At 41.7% G+C, this 20,852-nt stretch overlaps 2 protein-coding genes and 2 long non-coding RNA genes across 4 annotated transcripts; all 4 read left to right on the top strand.

Moving 5' to 3' along the window:
- The first annotated feature begins 2,035 nt into the window (after window positions 1-2,035).
- On the top strand, window positions 2,036-5,445 carry LOC121862214. Its single transcript, XM_042360307.1, has 7 exons — window positions 2,036-2,391; window positions 2,608-2,638; window positions 2,935-3,037; window positions 3,423-3,513; window positions 3,764-3,848; window positions 4,080-4,226; window positions 5,099-5,445. Exons 2-7 carry the CDS (start codon window positions 2,626-2,628, stop codon window positions 5,230-5,232), a joined length of 573 nt encoding a protein of 190 aa, XP_042216241.1. The 5' UTR covers window positions 2,036-2,391; window positions 2,608-2,625; the 3' UTR covers window positions 5,233-5,445.
- A 3,044-nt stretch (window positions 5,446-8,489) lies between these two features.
- On the top strand, window positions 8,490-9,918 carry LOC121862213. Its single transcript, XR_006088196.1, has 3 exons — window positions 8,490-8,725; window positions 9,071-9,115; window positions 9,344-9,918. It is a non-coding gene; the product is annotated as an uncharacterized LOC121862213 (long non-coding RNA).
- A 440-nt stretch (window positions 9,919-10,358) lies between these two features.
- LOC121862212 lies at window positions 10,359-11,766 on the top strand. The gene is made up of 3 exons (XR_006088195.1): window positions 10,359-10,480; window positions 11,140-11,221; window positions 11,661-11,766. It is a non-coding gene; the product is annotated as an uncharacterized LOC121862212 (long non-coding RNA).
- Window positions 11,767-15,245: 3,479 nt separating this feature from the next.
- LOC121862211 lies at window positions 15,246-18,522 on the top strand. The gene is made up of 6 exons (XM_042360306.1): window positions 15,246-15,275; window positions 15,655-15,791; window positions 15,924-16,108; window positions 17,036-17,209; window positions 17,850-17,993; window positions 18,276-18,522. The coding sequence occupies exons 1-6, from the start codon at window positions 15,253-15,255 to the stop codon at window positions 18,396-18,398; spliced, it is 786 nt and encodes a 261-aa protein (XP_042216240.1). The 5' UTR covers window positions 15,246-15,252; the 3' UTR covers window positions 18,399-18,522.
- Window positions 18,523-20,852: the final 2,330 nt, after the last annotated feature.

Genomic DNA, 20,852 nt, shown 5'->3' with positions numbered 1-20,852 from the left:
AATAAATGATGGATTATATAAATGAATAACTTATGTAATTAACCTGTGATAATGTTAGTTAGTGTGTATGTTGATGTTGTGTTGAGATTTCATTACGTGACGAGAGCAATATTTATACATGAATCCGTAAGAATCCGCGACTAATTCTCGGTTCGTGAATCCGTGAAAATCCTCAGTGTGTTTTTACCTCTATTTGTGTGTCTATCTCAATGTCTACTTCTGTCTTTTTATCTACCTTCACCTGTACCTCTAACTCTACCTTCACGTGTACCTCTAACTCTACCTTATCCTGTACCTGTAATTATCTACCTTCACCATTACCTGTACGTGACCCTGCTGCACCTGTACCTTTACCTGTGTCTTAACTTGTACCTATACCTGTAATTATCTACCTTCACCTGTCCCTGTACCTTATCACACACCCAAATTACTAACCGTACTGTTCCTTCTGATATAAACAGTGTGACTTTAAACCTAACACCTACAGCACTGTACCTGTAGACGGCTCATGTTGTATTGTACTGAGTAGCGTCACAGAGGGTTAATGGCGCCTTGGTCCTGGTGGTGGTGGTGGTGAAGAGGAGTCGCCCGGCGTCTCTCAACTCCCCAATAAGAGTGGCTGAGGGTGGTGACGCCGGTGGTGGTAGTGGGGTGCTGATGCCAGGGAGTCCCCCGTGTTAACAATCAATCGAGACCATCACAGATGAACGATACTAGTGTTATAACATTCCAATGCAGCCAGTTTAGTTTATTACCTACACCATCTATTTATTTTTCTGTAATATCTTCTTATTTTCTTTCTTCTCTCTAGATATAACTGACTCCTTGTAGATACATTAATGATCTTTCTGTAGTTTTGATGTTATTTAGGAATTTATATTTGTATTGATGTTTAAGTGATTTATTATATTTTTTCTTAACAGCAATGAGTAAAAATAAATTACGTATCTTCGAGAATTCAGTTCCAGCCTAGCACCTCTCCAGACCTCAGCCTAACCTAGCACCTCTCCAGACCTCAGCCTAACCTAGCACCTCTCCAGACCTCAGCCTAACCTAGCACCTCTCCAGACCCCAGCCTAACCTAGCACCTCTGCAGACCTCACCCTAACCTAGCACCTCTCCAGACCTCAGCCTAACCTAGCACCTCTGCAGACCTCACCCTAACCTAGCACCTCTCCAGACCTCAGCCTAACCTAGCACCTCTCCAGACCCAGCCTAACCTAGCACCTCTCCAGACCCAGCTAATAACCTAGCACCTCTGCAGACCTCAGCCTAACCTTGCACCTCTCCAGACCTCAGCCTAACCTGGCACCTCTCCAATTTGACCCCAACCCTAGCACCTCTCCAGACCCCAGCCCAGCCCTACTTTCTCTGCAGACCCCAGCCCAGCCTAGCACCTCTCCAGACCTCAGCCTAACCTAGCACCTCTCCAGACCCCAGCCCAGCCTAGCACCTCTCCAGACCCCAGCCTAACCTAGCCCCTGAGCCAGCCCAACACCTCTGACATGGCCAAGATGGTCTCAGGTTACCCTCAATGATCCTAATTCACGTATAATAATCCATTAATCCATCCTAAGTCAATATAGAGTTTATCCATCACCTAAACAACGTGGATAAGATCACTAGCTTTAAATTGTGTTGTGATTTAATGTAAACAAACTAGAACACTCGACCTGGTTAAGAGCTGTTCTACATTACACTAAATTTCTAAACGTAACAGCTTCAGTTTGATGTTATCACTGTTTAAACAAGTATGTAGGTTAGGCTTAGGTTAGGTTAGGTTAGATTTAGGTTAGGTTATGGGATAGAAGACGGGAGATAGGTGTTGTAGTCCTTCCCTGGTTTTGGAATGTTTTGTGGAAGGACTTGAGAAAAGGCAGAACGCGGAAAAGGAGAGAGAGAGAGAGAGAGAGAGAGAGAGAGAGAGAGGGAGAGGTGGGGTAGGGGGGGGTGTTACGTCACACACACATTTCCGGACACGTATATGATCAGCTGATATGTAAGAATGATAATAAGTGACCTGAACACATCATAGCTCCACCCTCTCACACATGACACTGTCCACCACACGCTCAGTACAGCCTAATACCCTTAGTCCTCACCTGCACAGTCTTCAAGCCTTCACTACTTCAGCATCCATACGCCTTACCCTACCACTGAAACCTCTATGGGAGCCCCTCATAACCGCTACTGGGCTCCGGGAAACAACATTAACGCCTACAGTCATCCATAGTGTCTACTTTTTCTTCTACATCAACAACCAGAGACCTTCATCATCTTTGGGAAATTAGAAGGCTTTGAGTGACGTGTGTAGCTACTACAGGAATTTCTCAGCAATACACACACACTCATCGTCAGTGGCCCCTGGAGGAGAGCAAGTCCAGCCATCAGGTAAGAGAGAGACAGACAGGCAGACAGTCAGGTCAGACAGAAGGATAGATTAGCAACAAAAACCCTCTGCATTTCCTTGGCCACTTAATAACCTTTAATGTTACCAAGAATGTGTTTATACTATACATTAAAGACAGAAATTGAGTATATTTACCCCAGATAGTAAACTCTATAATGATGTGTACGTTCTAACATTCTCCGTCTCTCTGTGTACAGGTGTGGCAACGAGGGACGATGTTGGTGACAGGTAAATGATGAACTAATTAACTCTTCTTACCTCATCAGACACCAACACCTGTAGAATAATATATCGAGTATAAACCACAACTAGAAGTGTAAACAAAGGGATGGGAGATGTAAACAGACTATATAATAATGAATCGAAAAAAAAAATGGTGCAAACAATAATAAAATACAAACGATAATATGGAATGGGAAGTATTGAGATTATTTTAAAATTATGTTGTAAATAAACTTGAAAATATTATAAAGTTTGGCTGTTTTATGATGGTGATTTAACATGTAAATTCGTCCGGGTTCCAGTGTTGTGTTGGTGGATGCTGGTGACGGCTGTGGTGGCTTCAGACCTTCCCGTTGACGAGGCATTTGAGTACTATGACGAAGAGTTAATTATACAAAATAAATAGTAAGTCATTTAGTGGATTCTCAGAGCTTCTTATGGTAGTTTGGAGTTTTTTTATCGTAAATGAGGGTAAGTCGATGATAATTATGGAAAAACTTCAATTTACGATGGTGGTGATGGTGGTAGTGGTGGTGCTGGTTATGGTGGTAAGGAGGATGGTGGTAGTGGTGGTGGTAAGGGTGGATGGTGATGGTGTGAGTGGTGGTGGTAAGGGTGGATGGTGATGGTGGGAGTGGTGGTGGTAATTATGGTGGTTGTGGTGGGTAGTCTTAGTGGGTAGTGGTGATAGTGGTGGGGGTTGAGGGTTAATAAATGGGGGGGGGTGGTTCTCATTTGTCCGTATGTATGTATGTTTATATTTCGTCTCCTTTTTTTTTCTACCCTTGAGTGTGACTGAGGTGATGAAAGCAGCGACGGTGGAAGTTACAGTTGACCCACACCCAGGACGTATTGGTGAACCTGTCTCTGTGAAGATCAAGGTAACACACACACACACACACACACACACACACACCTCGAGCCAGTATAGGTTAAGTTTAAATCAGTGGAATATAAACTTGAATCATTATCAAGCTCTTAAGTCAGGGTGATTTAAAAATGAGTCAAGCTTAATCTACTTGAATTTAAGGTTAATCCAATTTATGTAACACCCATTTAAGCTTATGTAATAGCTATTTAAGCTTTATGTAACACCCCATGGTTACGATTCACTCAAGCTTGTGTTTACAGATCAACAACGCTGAACATGCTGGCGTGGTTATGTACCGGATTGACTTTGGTGATGGATCTTCTAAAGTGCGAGGTGTACTTGACGGTGAGTGTGTGTGTGTGTGTGTGTGTGTGTGTGTGTGTGCGTGTGCGTGTGCGTGTGTGTGTAAATCAAATAATAACCTAAATTAACTATATATAACCTAAATAAACTCCAATATCTATTTTAATAATCTATATGTTCTTGTTCATCGATTTACATCATTCATTAATCTATTTCTCTCTTCAAATTACTTTTTTTTTCGTGTATTGATTTGTTTCTTGACTCGTGTTTCAGATTCGAAGAAAGTGAAACGATCCCATAGGTACTCCGCCAAGGGTTCGTATACAATCGAAGCCAAGGTGTTGGGTTTAGGTACTCCTCGAACCCGTAAAAGGACCGTCAATATTACCAAACCTCCACGTCCAGACTCTCATGATGACTGTAAGTTCTTTAGTTCTATGTTGACGTTTGTTAGTTCTGTCAACACGATCATAAGTGCAATGAAGACCTGTGTTAATTCCGTGAAAACGTTTCTAAGATCAGTGAAAACGTTTTTGTGTTCTCTAAAGGTGTTTTTTAAGTTCTCTTTGGATGATTGGAAGGTCTTAAGTTCATTGAAGTCGTTTGTATGTTCTCTTAAGACGATGGTTAAGTTCTCTATAAATAAATATAAGTTCTTAAGTTCTCTGCAGACGTGTTTAAGTTCTATGAGGATGATTGTAAATCCTGTTAAGACGATTGTTAGTTCAATGAAATCAATTGTAAGTTCAACCAATATAATTGTTAATACTACCAAGATGTTTGTTTCCACCATGAAGTCGTGTGTAAGTTCAGGTTCGACACAGACCTTTATAAGTTCCCTGACGACGATTGTAAGTCTATCTCTCTTTTTTTAATACCAATTGTCTCTATAAATAAAACAAATGACTCACTTTATCGCGTTTAAAGACCTTAGTTGTTGAAGTAACGAGAGAAATAGAGATAACATGAAGCATTTAGTCTCTTGATTCGTGTTAGGGTCTCTTAGTTTGAGATGATTATTCTTTTTGGTGCTATTATCTCTCTCTCTCTCTCTCTCTCTCTCTCTCTCTCTCTCTCTCTCTCTCTCTCTCTCTCTCTCTCTCTCTCTCTCTCTCTCTCTCTCTCTCTCTCCATGATATAAAACTAATTACAATATCTCCACATATCTCAAAGACATGAAACTAACCAAGATCTCTCAGCATCTCTCTTACACATTAAACTAACCCTTAAGTCTCTACCATCTCTCCAGGTCGTCGTAATAATCTCTGTCTTTCTGTCTCTCTCTCCTACAGCCGTGCAAGATAATAAAGAGAAGAACGGCTTGTACATCGGTCTGTTGGTGTTGGCTGCCCTGCTTCTGGTCATCTGTTTAGTGTTGGTAGGCCTGGTTCACGGCACGACGGTCGCTATTATGAACGCTCGCTAGAGGATTGAACTTTGACCTGATATCTGTGACCAATGTAGCCAAATGAGGGTCAAATTCATGGCTGACCTCTGACATCACTATCGTCATATGTGTGTGTCAATTTGATACGTAACCTTTGACCTGTGACGCGTACTGTATGCCACCATCACCACCAACCAAACTTAACCTAACCTAAACCTGATTTAACTTAAACCTATCCTAACCCAACCAAATTTTACCTGAATTCAACCTAACCTAACTAAACCTAATCAGACTTACTGTACCCCTAACCTAACCTAACCTAACCACGCTATTATGTTCAAAATTCCGGTTCTCTTTTCTGTTTTCCTTCAAGTTTTGCATCACCATGTAACGAGTGTGTGTATGTGTGTGTGTGTGTGTGTGTGTGTGTGTGTGTGTCTTGAAATCCCTGTAACTTTACCTGTATTTCACCTGTACTTTGATCATTAGTAGTGTTTATGTATATATAATTAATTTTATAATCACTTTGACTGTAATTATTTCTGTATCTGTATTGTTGTCTCTGAATTAATAAATAAAGCTACATCCCTATTACAGTGGAATTCAAAGACAAAAACTACTATTGAATTCACATTAAAACACTAGAAAGGGAAATCCTGTCAAACTGTAATTTAATGTGATAAAGTATTTGTGTGTTTATGTAATTGTCCATGAATAAAACAGTACTACATTAATGCATTTGTTGTATTACATATCCTGTATTAGTGTAGGATTTATTACATTGCAGAATAGAGGTGTGCGATTTTAATATTGAAAGGGATATGAATAATATAGAGATTATCATTAAAAATAAATACAAAATCATCGATAGACAGGTGGTTATTAACACAGGTAAACTCATATATACACAGGTAAGGTCATCAACACACATCTGAGGTCATCAGCACACAGGTAAGGTCATCAATACACAGGTGAGGTCATCAGCACACAGGTAAGGTCATCAATACACACCTGATGTTATCAACACACACCTGTGGTCATCAACACACCTACATAAGAACAAAAGAATGGAGGAAACTGCAGCGGGCCTATTGGCCCATACTGGGCAGTCCCATTTACACCCAACCCCTATCGCTCATATATCCATCCAACTTATGTTTGAAGCTATCCAGCGTATTCGAGTTAACGATGATGTTTGGTAACTTGTTCCACTCATTCACTACTCTATTTCCAAACCAATGTTTACCGATCTCGCGACTATATCTAAATTTGTCTAATTTAAAACCATTGATACGAGTTCGCTCATGGTTTGATAGTTTGAGTACCTTTGTTATATCACCTTTGTTTAGCCCTGACTTCCATTTATACACCTCTATCATATCGCCCCTCACTCTACGTCTCTCGAGGGAGTGCAAATTAAGATGCTTTAACCTGTCTCTGTACTCAAGGTTCCTAATGCCTGGGACTAGTCTTGTCATTCTGCGTAATCCAAGTGAGGTCATCAACACACACCTGAGGTCAACAACACAGGTAAGTCATCTACACACACACCTGGGGTCATCAACACACTCCTGGGGTCATCAACATTCACCTGAGGTCATCAACACAGGTGAAGTTATCAACACACACCTGAGGTCATCAACACAGGTAAGTCATCTACACACACACCTGGGGTCATCAACACACTCCTGGGGTCATCAACACACTCCTGGGGTCATCAACACACTCCTGGGGTCATCAACACACACCTGGGGTCATCAACACACACCTGGGGTCATCAACACACTCCCCTTACTGGGTCAGATTAATAAACTCTTATCATCGTGACATCAAAAACACTGTAAAAAATTAGGACAATTTAAACAGGTAAAATACAGTTACAGGTGTTGATACAGGTACAGGTGTTGATACAGGTACAGGTGTTGATACAGGTACAGGTGTTCATACGGGTACAGGTGTTGATACAAGTTACAGGTGTTCATACGGGTACAGGTGTTCATACGGGTACAGGTGTTGATACAGGTACAGGTCTTCACACGGGTACAGGTGTTGATACAGGTACAGGTGTTGATACAGGAACAGGTAAATAAACAGAACAAGCCCATACAAGTACAGGGAGAACAGCAGCCCACAAGTACAGATACAAGTGCAGTTACAGGTACAGTTACAGGTTCAGGTTACAGCTACAGGTTCAGGTTACAGTTACAGGTTCAGGTTACAGGTTCAGGTTACAGCTACAGGTACAAGCCTACGTATTATCCTGACCTGAATAAAACACAGGTAAATCTTTTGATCTCAACGTGTGAATAATAGGCCCTATTATTGTAAAGAGGCCAGAATAATATTATACCAGTGACGATGAGAGATTTGTGTAGATGGGAGAGATGAGAGAAGATAAGGGAATAGGAGAAGGGAGAGAGAGAGATGATAGAGAGAGGCTGGAGGAAAGGGGAGGGGGAGGAGGGTGAAGAGAAGGGGAAGAAAGAATAGATAAGAAATTGTTAATACGGTTATGGAAACTGAACAACCAAGAAGGCAAATTTCTGTACCTGTAGTTATAATACCTTGTAAAACTCATGCTCATTTACGTAACAAGTGACAATCTGTCTGTATTGTATACGTTACTAGTGACTTCTTACTGGAGGTTTAGTTATACAGCATTACTGGACTTAAATGAAAAGTAGATACCACACTCAAAGTTGACATAACATTACCCAACACGGTACAAGTAATAGGATATGAAAAATATGTAAGTGATTTTTAAATATAATAAGTAAACGTAAATCAACACAATAATATATATATATAAGGGTGAAAATAATGTACACCCCAATACTCAGCTATATAGGTTAGTGCTGGAATAGTAGATAACTCTACGACAGAGCAACAGGGAAGCACAAGAAGCAGTTGATGGGGAGAGGTGAACTAACTGGGTATGGGTGCCCAGAAGAGACATCATCTGCCCCTCAAAAGCCGTCAAAAGTTTCCCGCCAATGAGATGAAGTGTGACCCTTTTATGTTACAATACAGATGAGGAAGGAGAGGCAAGGGGAAGATGGGGAAGAGAGGGAAAGGAAGATGAGATTGAGATAAAGAGTGAGAGAAGAACAAGATGGAGAGAAGGGGAGGTGGAGGGGGAGGCAGGGAGAGAGAAAATATGGAACGAGAAAAAGGTACAAAGAGGAAGGAGAAAAATGAGGGAGAGAGAGAGAGAGAGGGGGAGGGGACAAGCTAACACGCAAACGAGACGAAAAAGATCACCATCACCCTCACTGTCATTCCAGGTTGCAGCCAGTGTGACAGGTGGTGAGGGTGAGGTCTGCGTGCTGTCTGTCAACGTCCTACTCAACCTCTCCTGTCTAATACCTCCTGTCATCTACAAGTTAATTAGTCTTCTGTCTCCTGTCATCTAAAAGCTCCCGTCTTGTCTGTCTGTGTAAAAGTAGATAAAGAAGAAGAAGGAAAGTAAAAGTAACAAGACTTTCACTAACAGGAAAAGTAATAGTAACGAAGAAATCAACTTTGTCTTTTGGTAAGTAAATTTGGTTATATATCTTGAAGTCAGGGAAAGTATTAAGATTTTGACTTTTTCTGGTAATATTGTTGAAGAATATTGAGGATAAACTTTGGTCCATTCTTCGTCATTATCCCTTGAGTACGATGAGTTAACCCTTTGAGTACGATAACTTAACCCCTTGAGTACGATGGCTTAACCCTTTGAGTATGATGACTTAGCCTCTTGAGTATGATGCATTAACCTCTTGAAAAGGACTTAACCCTTGAGTACGATGACCTAACCCCTTGAGTACGATGACCCCAACCCCTTGAGTACGATGACCTAGCTCCCTCATCTCATATGTGGCTCTGTATTATGCAGGTGTGTGAGCTGTACAGATGTGGGGTCGAAGAGTGTTGCTACTGGGTGAGTGTACATTTAATTTGTTTATTTATAATCAGTGTAAACAAAACGTTCATTTATTATTAATGTTATGATTGTTATTATTATTGTTATTATTGCTGTTATTGTTGTTGTTATTATTATTGTTATTATTATTATTGTTGTTATTATTGTTAGTGTTGTTATTATTGTTATTTTCACTTCGGTATCAACACCGTTTAAATAACAGTATCCACACCACCACTCTCTCAGGCCTAGTGTGGGTATGGGTGACTGTAGAGGCTGGGGGGGAACCAAGTCACCTTCCCCTCACTACTATAATCCCAAGAGGCACCAGTAATCCACTATATGATCCACCGTGGCACAGAGAGAGAGCCAGTGATCCGTCAGAGGAGGGTAGTGGGGTAGATGATCCACCAACGGGAAGGAATAGTAATCAGACAAGTCATCAAAGAGAGAAAAGAAATGCAGAAACAAATAATGGAAGTACTCTTGCCCCATTGACATTAAGTGGAAGTACCAATGGTCCACCCAAACTAAGTGGAAGTACTCCTGAACCACCCAAACTAAGTGGAAGTACTCCTGAGTCACCAAAAGAAGGTAGAAGTGACACTGATCCATCTAAGAGACCTACAGGCATCACTAACACAACGAAAGATCAGGGGGACAGTGTGGGGGCAACGTCATACCGAGCGAGCATTGCTGATTTACTGAAACGTGTAGCAAGTACCATTGATCCAGCCAGACGCAAAGGAAGTACCACTGCTCCTCCACCACGCAACAGAGGTACCACTGCTCCTCCACCACGCAACAGAGGTACCACTGCTCCTCCACCACGCAACAGAGGTACCACTGCTCCTCCACCACGCAACAGAGGCAAGTAAATTACACTGCTCTCCACCACGCAACAGAGGTACCACTGCCTCCACCACGCAACAGAGGTACCTCACTGCTCCTCCACCACGCAGGAAAAGTACCACTGCTCCTCCACCACGCAAACAGAGGTACCACTGCTCCTCCACCACGCAGGAAAGTACCACTGCTCCTCCACCACGCAACAGAGGTACTACTGCCCTCCACGCAACAGAGGTACCACTGTTCTCCACCACGCAACAGAGGTGGTCACTGCCCTCCACCATGCAACAGAGGTACTTGACTGCCCTCCACCACGCAACAGAGGCCATTGCTCCTCCGCCACAACAGAGGTACCACTGCTCCTCCACCACGCAACAGAGGTACCACTGCTCCTCCACCACGCAACAGAGGTACCACTGCTCCTCCACCACGCAACAGAGGTACCACTGCTCCTCCACCACGCAACAGAGGTACCACCACTCCACCAAGAGACACCGGAAACCGAGGAAATGTCTCAGCTGCTCCCATCATTAGGTGAGTCGTCCTCTCGATAGGAACGAGCAAAATCTTGACTGAATTTAATACTATCACCTCTATTACAATAAATACTAAACACAGGTATTAATAATCACTACTAACAAAACTACTGCTAATATCTACTACCAGTGATACTAACATTACGACCTTGAGGAAAAAAATAACAAATATAAACTGAGAAAATTGATTTGTTTATCGACAATGGCGCCACAAATTGCTAGATCTTATCCGGCACAGAGTAAATTTATAAATGGGTTACCAGATGTATGATAACGACCGAGGGATGTGGGGTGTCGAGGTCCTCTGTGTTGGCTTATTAAGTACAGTACGTGATAGGGGGAAGGACATACTACCTTGATCGTTGTGCTGGATGTAAACAAGATCGATAATTCTAAAGGGTTGTGTTGGTATTATTTTTACTATTACTATATTTACTACTACTATTATTATTACTACTATTTTATTTTTTTTTTATTTATTTTTTTTTTAACGTAGCCCAGCCTCTCAATAGCCACACCTTCGCCACCATTTATTATTACTACTATTACTACTATTATTTAGAGACACTGAATGTAATTTGATTCAATACTTCCATAACACAATAACTATAACAACGTGGTATTGAATTCCTAATGTGTATCTATACTTTTCGTCAGGGATACTGGAATAGCGCCCGGGGCCTTGACGGTGACGCCGACGGTGGTGTTGGTGGGGGAGGAAGTGATAGCTACCTTGGAGGTGAGTTATGGTGGTGGTGGGGGTGGTGGTGGGGGGTGTGGTGGTGGTGGTGGGTGGTGGTGGTGGTGGTGGTGGTGGTGGTGGGGGTGGGGGGTGTGGTGGGGGGGGGTGGTGGTGGTGGTGGTGGTGGTGGTGGTGGTGGTGGTGGTGGTGGTGGTGGTGGGGTGGGGGTGGTGGTGGTGGGAGATAACTAAAATGAAGATGAGACAACAGTGAGAAAGAGAGAGAGAGAGAGAGAGAGAGAGAGAGAGAGAGAGAGAGAGAGAGAGAGAGAGAGAGAGAGAGAGAGAGAACTACTACAACCACTACCACAACTACCACAACAACCACAATCAATCCTCCACCCCCCTCCCCCCAAACACACCCCAAGAGTTATGAACAACTTAAACACAACTCATAACCTGCCTGAAGGAGTACTGAGCCTTGTGTTGTATTGCAGGTGACGTCAGGAGATTGGTCAGGCCTTTATTGGGACATTGACTTCGGCGACGGATCTTCACCAGTCACAGGCCCCTACTGTGAGTGTGTGTGTGTGTGTGTGTGTGTGTGTGTGTGTGTGTGTGTGTGTGTAAGAGAACAGGTATGCATAATTCATATAATTTCGAAAATTATAGCTTCTTTTGGCCTTTTTCAATACATCTATACACATATATAACCCACACACTCACACACACACACACACACACACACACACACACACACACACACACACACACACACACACTACCAAATATCTAACTATAATGCCTTCTTCCCTTAAATGCCCACAGCCTCTCAGTCGTACTAAACGTCACCTATACAGCAGAAAAGTGTATGACGTGTTGGGTCAGTTGACCAGCGGAAGTATCCCCTCAGTCCTGCCTTCTATAATAAAGTTACCGTCAGTTCCGGTATAGAGAGGGCTGTCTACCGTTCCAGCTCTGGGGACAGGAAGTGTAAGTACCTCTTCGGGGGGGGGGTTCTATTGGGGGGGGGCCCCTTAGAACTCGGGCCTGATGATGTGTTTAGATTATATTAGATCTTGGGGTCTGTTAGAACTAGCTCACTATTGCACTGGTATATAGAAATGTTACTTTAATTCACTTATATCAACAACATTTAAAGGAATAATTCTCTCTCTCTCTCTCTCTCTCTCTCTCTCTCTCTCTCTCTCTCTCACACAGTTGTCCGGACGGTCTACATAGTACTCCTGATTCTGGTAACCATCGTGGTGTTGGGCTGTGTGGTCATTGCCTGCCTTATGGAGATGACCAGGAAGGCATTAAGACGATATTCCAACCCAAACAACAAGACGAAGCTGCTGCTGTTTAAGACGCCTGGAGGAACAGCTACAGCAGCTAAAGCAGTACCACAAGCAGCCACAACAGCTTCTGCAACAGCCACGATAGCTTTAGCAGGATTAGAAGCAGCTAAAACATCATCACAAACAATCACAGCAGCTAAAACAACAGTCATAACAGCTACAGAAACAACCACAGCAGCTAAAACAACACCAGAAATAGCAGCAGAGGAAGTAGCCTCAGAAGCTGCTCAGGCTAGTCCAGAATACACAATCCCTGGAATCCCTACCATCAACATCTAACACCACTACCACTACTACCACCACTACCACCATCAGCATCTAACACCACTACTACTACTACCACCACTACCACCATCAGCATCTAACACCACTACCACTACTACCACCACTACCACCATCAGCATCTAACATCACTACCACCACCACCACCACCAAAGTCTATCCTCCAACAGTCGTAAAGATAAGTGATTTTTTCTCCTTAATAGAATATAAACGAGTAAAAATCTTATTGTAACTTTAATTATTAACTTATCACGTAGTTTAAATGAGTTAGTTTAGAGGAAAATAAAGTTAATTAGTGGGTTATTTAAGTGTGTGTGTGTGTATGTATGTGTGTGTGTGTGTGTGTGTGTGTGTGTGTGTGTGTGTGTGTGTGTGTGTGTGTGTGTGTGTTCATTATTATTTTATCTATGAATTATATTATCTGCTGTGTCTATAATGGGATTCTAATGATATGTGTTCATTATAACCCGTAATTTATATATATATAATTTCTCTATCGGCAGCGTCTTGTAACCTAACTTTCTATAATCACTATAATATACGTGTGACAGTAATAATATTTTCCCCTATAACCTTAACAATATATTCTAGAGATAATTAATTATTAGGTAAAGTAATATAAATTAATTATTACTTTATTTAAACTTTGTCAAATAGCTTAGCTGTGTGACCTTTAAGTGTGGGGTCGTGATTGACCTTTAAGGAGTAATAGGGTGTGATTGGTGACTAACCCCAATTATTAGGGTCGTGATTGGTGACCTTTAAGTGTGGGGTCGTGATTGAGTGACCTTCAAGTGTGGGGTCGTGATTGGTGACCTTTAGTGTGGGGTCGTGATTGGTGACCTTTAAGTGTGGGGTCGTGATTGGTGACCTTTAAGTGTGGGGTCGTGATTGGTGACCTTTAAGTGTGGGGTCGTGATTGGTGACCTTCAAGTATGAGGTGATAATCCTTGTAATGTCAATAAACTAATCCCTTGTTTAGCTTTATAGTTCCTGCTTATGTTGACGTCATGTTTGTCTAATACAATATTCACACAATATTGTTATTTTCTCTACTGTGTGTCAAAGTATAATTGTATTCTACTTTTTGTGTGTTTTTTCTTGTTAAATAAAAGTAGTGTTTGTGTGTTTGGTAGGTTTTACTTATTATTGTGAGGAGTAAATATGTATAATTTTTGTAGGTTTTTATATCCGTATTATGTTATGTATCTGACAGTCATTTGTTTTTAATTATCAGTTCTCTGGTCAAATATTTCAATGGTGATAATAAATAACTTTAATATAATGACTAAATGGGTATTTCTTAAACTTAATATTTGTTAAGGGATTAAACTCCAGAAATTAAGTTTATGTAACCCGTATATATGAAGGTGTTTATCCTTCTCTAGTGTTGGTATTAAATCATTGTAATAAATTCCTTTCATTTATTTATTTCCAGCTATCTTATTACTATATTGTATATAATTATCTTAAAAATCATAGTGATGTATTTATTTTAATGTTTTATTGAAGATTAATGGATTAAATAAGCTATAATATCTTATTTCTTGAAGCAGTAATACAGTGTTATAAACAAACATTTATTTAATATTATTCTTTCTTCTCATATCCTATACACCAGTTTATCTTATTAAAATTTATCCCAATCATTGCGTTTCTCTTCTCCAAGGTTTACAACTTTTTCTCCTCAACACACACAAAAAACCCCCCATTATTCACTCTGATTTTCCGTTGTTGACTCCTGGAAATCTCAAACAATTGTAAGATACTTTTTCCCGCCATTTAAAAGGCATCAAAATACGATATATTTCTGGGTATTTTCAGGGCTATTTTTTGTTTTCGTTTACCACTGAGTATTTTCGACGATGATTGTGAAATGAAACAGTTCTTTTGAAGTCTCTCATCATCTTTTACGGGGGAGTAATTTGCGGTATGAACGTTAGTAAATCCCGACAAATAATTGGACAGGTAAGGTAGGTTTTTCCCGCCACCACCTCATCAGCGCCCGCGGGTATATGAGATGACGTGGTTGACTCATCCTGCTTCCTCGTTTCACCTTTTTCCCTTCTTTAATACGTCATCTATATATACACCTATTATCGTTCTTGGTATGTATTTAATGTTTTATAAATATCTGTATTTATCGTTTTAGACCATTTATTGCGCTTAAACTAAAAAAAAATAGATATTTATTAGCGTAAGTTTTATGATACAATAATACTAGTTTTATCCCGCGATCACTTATGTTGACACTTGATGTAAACTTCAGATTAACTTTCAAAAAATAAACATATAACTCTACCAACATGATTTATTTTGATTATGTGGGAAATAAGATATAAATAAATGTTGTTGTAATTGACAGATGGTAACGCAGGTCGCCATTGGAGTAAGGAAGCGAGGAATATTAACACAATCTTTCCTCCTGTTACCAGTCAGTACAGTTATGCAGACTAAGGTGCCCAGTCGGTAAAATTATCCTTCTGTTTTGTCCTGTTAATCAGTCTATTTTGTGTTTTTTCAATAGTGTTCACATTAATGGCGACTGGTTTTATATTTTATTCACGGACATCTGAACAGTGAGTCCTGATGGATCTTTAATCTAACCCCCTCCTTCCCCTTAAATTCCCACATCTAAACCCCTCCTTCCCCTTAAATTCCCACATCTAAACCCCTCCTCCCCCTTAAATTCCCACATCTAAACCTCTCCTCCCCCTTAAATTCCCACATCTAACCCCCTCCTCCCCCTTAAATTCCCACATCTAACCCCCTCCTCCCCCTTAAATTCCCACATCTAAACCCCTCCTCCCCCTTAAATTCCCTTCTCTAACCCCTTCTCCATCACCAGGCAAGGTGGGGTGTGGACCAATGGGACACTAACAGTAGCAGTGGTGGTGACATTGGTGATAGTGGTGACAATGGTGTGTTTGTTCCTCACTGATATACTTCAACACACTACAGAGGAGGACTGTGGGACCCCTGAAGGTAAGGTCTTTGTGGTTATTAGGTTAGGTTAGGTTAGGTTAGGATAGGTTAGGTTAGGTTAGGTTAGGTTAGGTTAGGTTAGACTATAGCGAATTCTGAAGGAGATATAAGGACCCACCTTATCCTTTGCAGATGATGATTGCTTTCAGGAGATGCTTAAAGGGTCGCCGGAGTGGGATGATCCTCAGCTCCTGAAGGTGGTGAGGGAGGAGTTTCTGAGGGCTCCACAGGTTTCCCCACCGCCGCCGCCACCCACCCAGAGGAAGCATAACCTGTCGGAACAAGACCAAGAGATACTGAAGGTGGCGAAGACGCAGGTGAGAGAGAGAGAGAGGAATGTTTTATTGTAATGGTGGAAATGGTGAGTATGGAAGGTGGTGGTGGTGGAAGAGGGTGTAGGTGGTGGTATTGGTGGTGGAAGAGGGTGCAGTTAGTAGTAGTGATATTGGTGATAGTGGTGGAAGTGGTGGTAATGGTGGCAGAAGATGGTTAGTGGCTTAACAACAGGCCCTGGTGATGGCTAGAAATAATTGATACAAAGAGGGGGGGAAACCCAAGTGACCCATGAGAGGGGCCGTGGGGGAGGGAGGTGAGAGGGACGAAGGGCAAGGTGACGTAGATATAGGCAACTGTCTCTGTTATTGGCCGTCTTGGTGTACAAAATATAATTAAGCTTCTTCCCTTCACGGTATTACAAGTCTGAGTCATGAACCAGCTATCAAGTGGTCGACCCAAGTGATCTCTGACGTAACCATATTCACAGGATTTCTTTTAACTTATATTTCTATTTTGATTTTCCAACATGGCGTCACAAATTTCCTCCCCTGTGATTGGTTCGATTTCAGCTTATAAATATCCGGGTTATATAGATGAATTTTCCGTTTAAATATATTTCACAATGTATGTCTAATAAATAAAAAAAAAATTCTTGTGGTATACAGACTAACGTTCACACAACCCTTCATAATTAGAATTACCAGGAAGAGAACAAAAAAACGCCTTCGATATTACAACACCGACTTAGTAAATCAGGAAATGTGTGGCTTACCCCAATAAACGTATCTCATGCAAGGTTAAACTTTTTATATTAAAGACTTGGATTAACGCCCACACACACACACACACACACCAGTTACTCATTAATTTTACATGTCATTCATTCAATTAACCTATTATTCACTCTAATTACCTATTATCTCTTCATTTTACCTGTTATTCAGCCATTCATTTCACATTTTCCACAGTTAAGGGAGGTGAGGTTTGTGGTGGGGGTGGCAGGTGCGTCCCCCGAACTGGTAGAGGCAATAGGCGGGCAGGGACTATGGGTCGATCCCCAGCCAGAGGAACAGCCAGGAGTACCCCCCTTCCCACACCTCTGGTACTCCCACGCCTGTCTTACCGCCTTCGTCCCCTACCTGGTGAGGATCTAGTTACCTGTTGAGTACCTAATTACCTCTACCTGGTGAGTCTCTCTAGTTACCTGTTGAGTCCTTAGTTACCTCTACCTGTTGAGTACCTGGATACCTGTTAAGTACTTAGATACCTGCTGAGTCTAGTTACCTGTTGAATCCTTTCAAGCATTTGTCATACCCGTTAAATCTCCTACCTGGTGATTCAACCTGTTAAATCTCCTACCAGGTGATTCAGTTACTTATTAAATCTTCTACCTGGTGATTCAACCTGTTATATCTCCTACCTGGTGATTCAATTACCTGTTAAATCTCCTACCAGGTGAGTCAATTACCTGTTAAATATCCTACCAGGTGATTCAATTACCTGTTAAATCTCCTACCAGGTGAGTCAATTACCTGTTAAATATCCTACCAGGTGATTCAATTACCTATTAAATCTCCTATCAGGTGATTCAATTACCTGTTAAATCTCCTACCAGGTGATTCAATTACCTGTTAAATCTCCTATCAGGTGATTCAATTACCTGTTAAATCTCCTACCAGGTGATTCAATTACCTATTAAATCTCCTACCAGGTGAGTCAATTACCTGTTAAATCTCCTACCTGGTCACATCCCTAGTAACAATTTCTTTCTCTCTCCTTCAGAACAAACACAACCAACAGTGTCTGAGTCTGTCGTCACTACTCCACGTATTGGGTCGACCTCACGTTGACCTGGTCCTAGCACACACGACTCATCCAGCCCGTGTACTGTATCACCTATGTACTAACTATGACAGGCCAGTGAAGGTAGGTATTGGTGCTTCATGTGAGTAAGTGAGTGGGTGAGTGAGTGAGTGAGTGGGTGGGTGAGTGAGTGGGTGGGTGAGTGGGTGATTGAGTGGGTGAGTGAGTGGGTGAGTGAGTGAGTGGGTGGGTGAGTGGGTGATTGAGTGGGTGAGTGAGTGGGTGAGTGAGTGGACCTCATATTTTTTTCTTTCGTTGTCTGTCTGTCTGTCTGTCTGTCTGTCTGTCTCTACGTAAACCAAGGATATAAACCCACTAATGCCTCACCCTTCACACATCCTGCAGATGGTGGTGGCGAAGAAGGTGCCAGACGTACAAATATTGGCTGACGAACTTCAAGACTGCCTGAAGATCTTTCACCACCTGGGAGACAACATCACCGTCTTCCTCATTAACAATAAACATTAGCATCTGTCTGTCTGCTGTACCTGTATGTCTGTCTCTCTCTCTGTCTCTCTCAAACAGGGTATTTGTATATATGTCTTTAGCCACACAGTTGTCTATATGACTAGTAAAAACACCTTTATTTATCTCACCTGTGTTTCCTTAATTAGTTTTTTCCCCCACACTCCTGTTTATGTCTTGCTGATCAAGGGAAATTATACCACATGAATTAAATCTATTCCAGATATTTACGTCTTGATAAGGATTATTAAATATGAACTTGGTGAGCGAAATGTACAGAGTGATCGATAAATTTCTGTACATTTATGATACAATTTTTATTTGATCTCAAGAGTCCGGTAAAGTGATACGAGTGTCCTAAGTGGTTATTAGACGGTCGGTAAAGTATTTTGATTTTAAACCGGATTAGTTTGACTTGTTTTGTGAGACAGTCAGCCAAGGAATCCGGTTCGAAGCAAGAAATATGTTGCCATGGAAAGATTCTTTGTGTGATGGCCACTCTTTGACACACACACACACACACACACAAACGCACACACACACACACACACACACACATACGTACGAACATACACACGGGCGGTTATCTCCTACCAAACCTGTTTTAGTGCCCACCACAACACAACCCTGGGTGTGGTCAAACAGAGTCGAGGGAGTGGGGAGGGGAGGGGAGGGGGGAGGAAATGGTGCGTAAGGGGTTCGAACCAGTTAACTCTGTGTGTGTGTGTGTGTGTGTGTGTGTGTGTGTGTGTGTGTGTGTGTGTGTGTGTGCGTGTGAGTGTGTGTGTGTATGTGTGTGTGTGTATGTATGTGTGTGTGTGTGTGTGTGTGTCTGTGTGTGTGTGTGTGTGTGTGTCCATGTCACGAATAATGTCAATAATTACGTAAAGAAGTTTTTGCATCACCTGTAATGATCACAAAAACATTGCAGGTGAGACACATACCTGAGTGGTGGGTTACGCCCTTCATCCCCTTCCCAAAAGGTTACAATGTACCATGTCCCTCCCCCACCAGCCCTCTCCTACCCCGTTCCATCAGTCCCTCCTACCCCCTCCCACCAGCGATTCCTCCGACCTCCCGCCTCCCCCTCCACCCCATTTCTCCCTCACTTCTTTTCTCCCTTAGTCTCCACACCTCCCCTGAATTGACTAAAGCCAAGGACCTGGGTAATACGTAATAAACTGATCTTAAACCTTGAGAAAACCCACTACACGATCTTTCACAGAAGGAAAAACTTACCCCCAGACTTGGACCCCCTGTACCTTGGTAATACAGTCCTCAAACACGAACAAAATATGAAATTCCTCGGAGTTATTGTTGATGAGAAACTTTACAGGAGAAACCACATACAAGCCATTCACAGTAAAGTCAATAAACAGTGGGGTATCATGTATCACACTCGACAGTCACTCACTCTCACAACAATGAAAGAAATCTATCATGATCTTGTTTACCCACACCTGATACACTGTCACACACTATGGGGGGCCTCTGGCTCTTCAAAAACACAATCTCTGGTTACTGCACAAAAGAAAGTTGTACAGACAATGACCTACTTGAAAAAACCGATCACACAAACGAAAAATTTGCTAAATTGAAAATGTTAAAATTCGAAGATATTAACACCTGATGCTGTGCCCTCTTTGTTTACAAATCTATCAATCACTTGCTTGAAAATAATTATTTCCAGTTCTGGAATAATCAGAGATACAACTTAAGGCACACCAGAGCTACTAAGACCACCCCCCCCCCTCCCATGCGCTCCTCTCAGTCCCAGACCTCCATAAAATATCACGGTGTAAAGGTGTGGAACAACTTATCCCCACCCATCCGAGCAAAGACTACGCTCCCTTCCTTTAAATCATCTCTTAAAAAAAAAATATCTATTGTCTAAGTATTAATATTTCTTGTAACACCTACTATAATTACAGTACCTGCTTTTATTGTACCATCAAAACCGTTTTATCGGAAATTATCATGTAAATAGATAAGAAATTACCATTGCAATAAACATAATTGCCATAAAAAATAAAAAAAATTAATAAATATTGAAGTGATAACCGTGGTAACATTATGAGATGTTTTTATTACCACCATGCTATTGTACTATTCCAGATGATGCTAAATGCTACATAATACTTCCTTGGGATAAATGTATAGTATATATCAGGTGCCTCAAAGAGAGCTCAGGTTCTCAACTGGCTCAGCCATGTTAATATTGTTTTTATTATCCACTCTGTATGTGTTTTTCTGGCTAAATAAACTGTTTCAATTCAATTCAATTCTCCCGTACTATCCCTCTCTCTCCCCAACCTCCTCTCCTATCCTTCCCCCTTCCCCATCTCCTACTCTCCCCCTCACCCTCTCCCCTATTCTCACTCCCCTTCCCCCATCACCTCTCAAAATAGTTCATTACTTCCACCATCTCCCTCACTGGTCCAGAACTCGCCACTCCCC

Source organism: Homarus americanus, unplaced genomic scaffold (assembly GCF_018991925.1).
Source record: "Homarus americanus isolate GMGI-L3 unplaced genomic scaffold, GMGI_Hamer_2.0 scaffold25013, whole genome shotgun sequence".
Classification (NCBI taxonomy): domain Eukaryota; kingdom Metazoa; phylum Arthropoda; class Malacostraca; order Decapoda; family Nephropidae; genus Homarus; species Homarus americanus.
The sequence above is the reverse complement of the archived record's forward strand: the minus strand, read 5'-3'. Positions and strand labels throughout refer to the sequence as shown.

Bases quoted from the DNA above. Each gene is read 5' to 3' on its own strand.
- LOC121862211 (XM_042360306.1), top strand. From the start codon at position 15,253: ATGCAGACTAAGGTGCCCAGTCG. The intron at 15,276-15,654 runs GTAAAATTATCC...CTCCATCACCAG, and splicing joins CAGACTAAGGTGCCCAGTCG to GCAAGGTGGGGTGTGGACCA. The intron at 16,109-17,035 runs GTGAGAGAGAGA...CATTTTCCACAG, and splicing joins TGAAGGTGGCGAAGACGCAG to TTAAGGGAGGTGAGGTTTGT.
- LOC121862214 (XM_042360307.1), top strand. The intron at 3,038-3,422 runs GTAAGTCATTTA...TCTACCCTTGAG, and splicing joins TTAATTATACAAAATAAATA to TGTGACTGAGGTGATGAAAG. The intron at 3,514-3,763 runs GTAACACACACA...TTGTGTTTACAG, and splicing joins CTGTCTCTGTGAAGATCAAG to ATCAACAACGCTGAACATGC.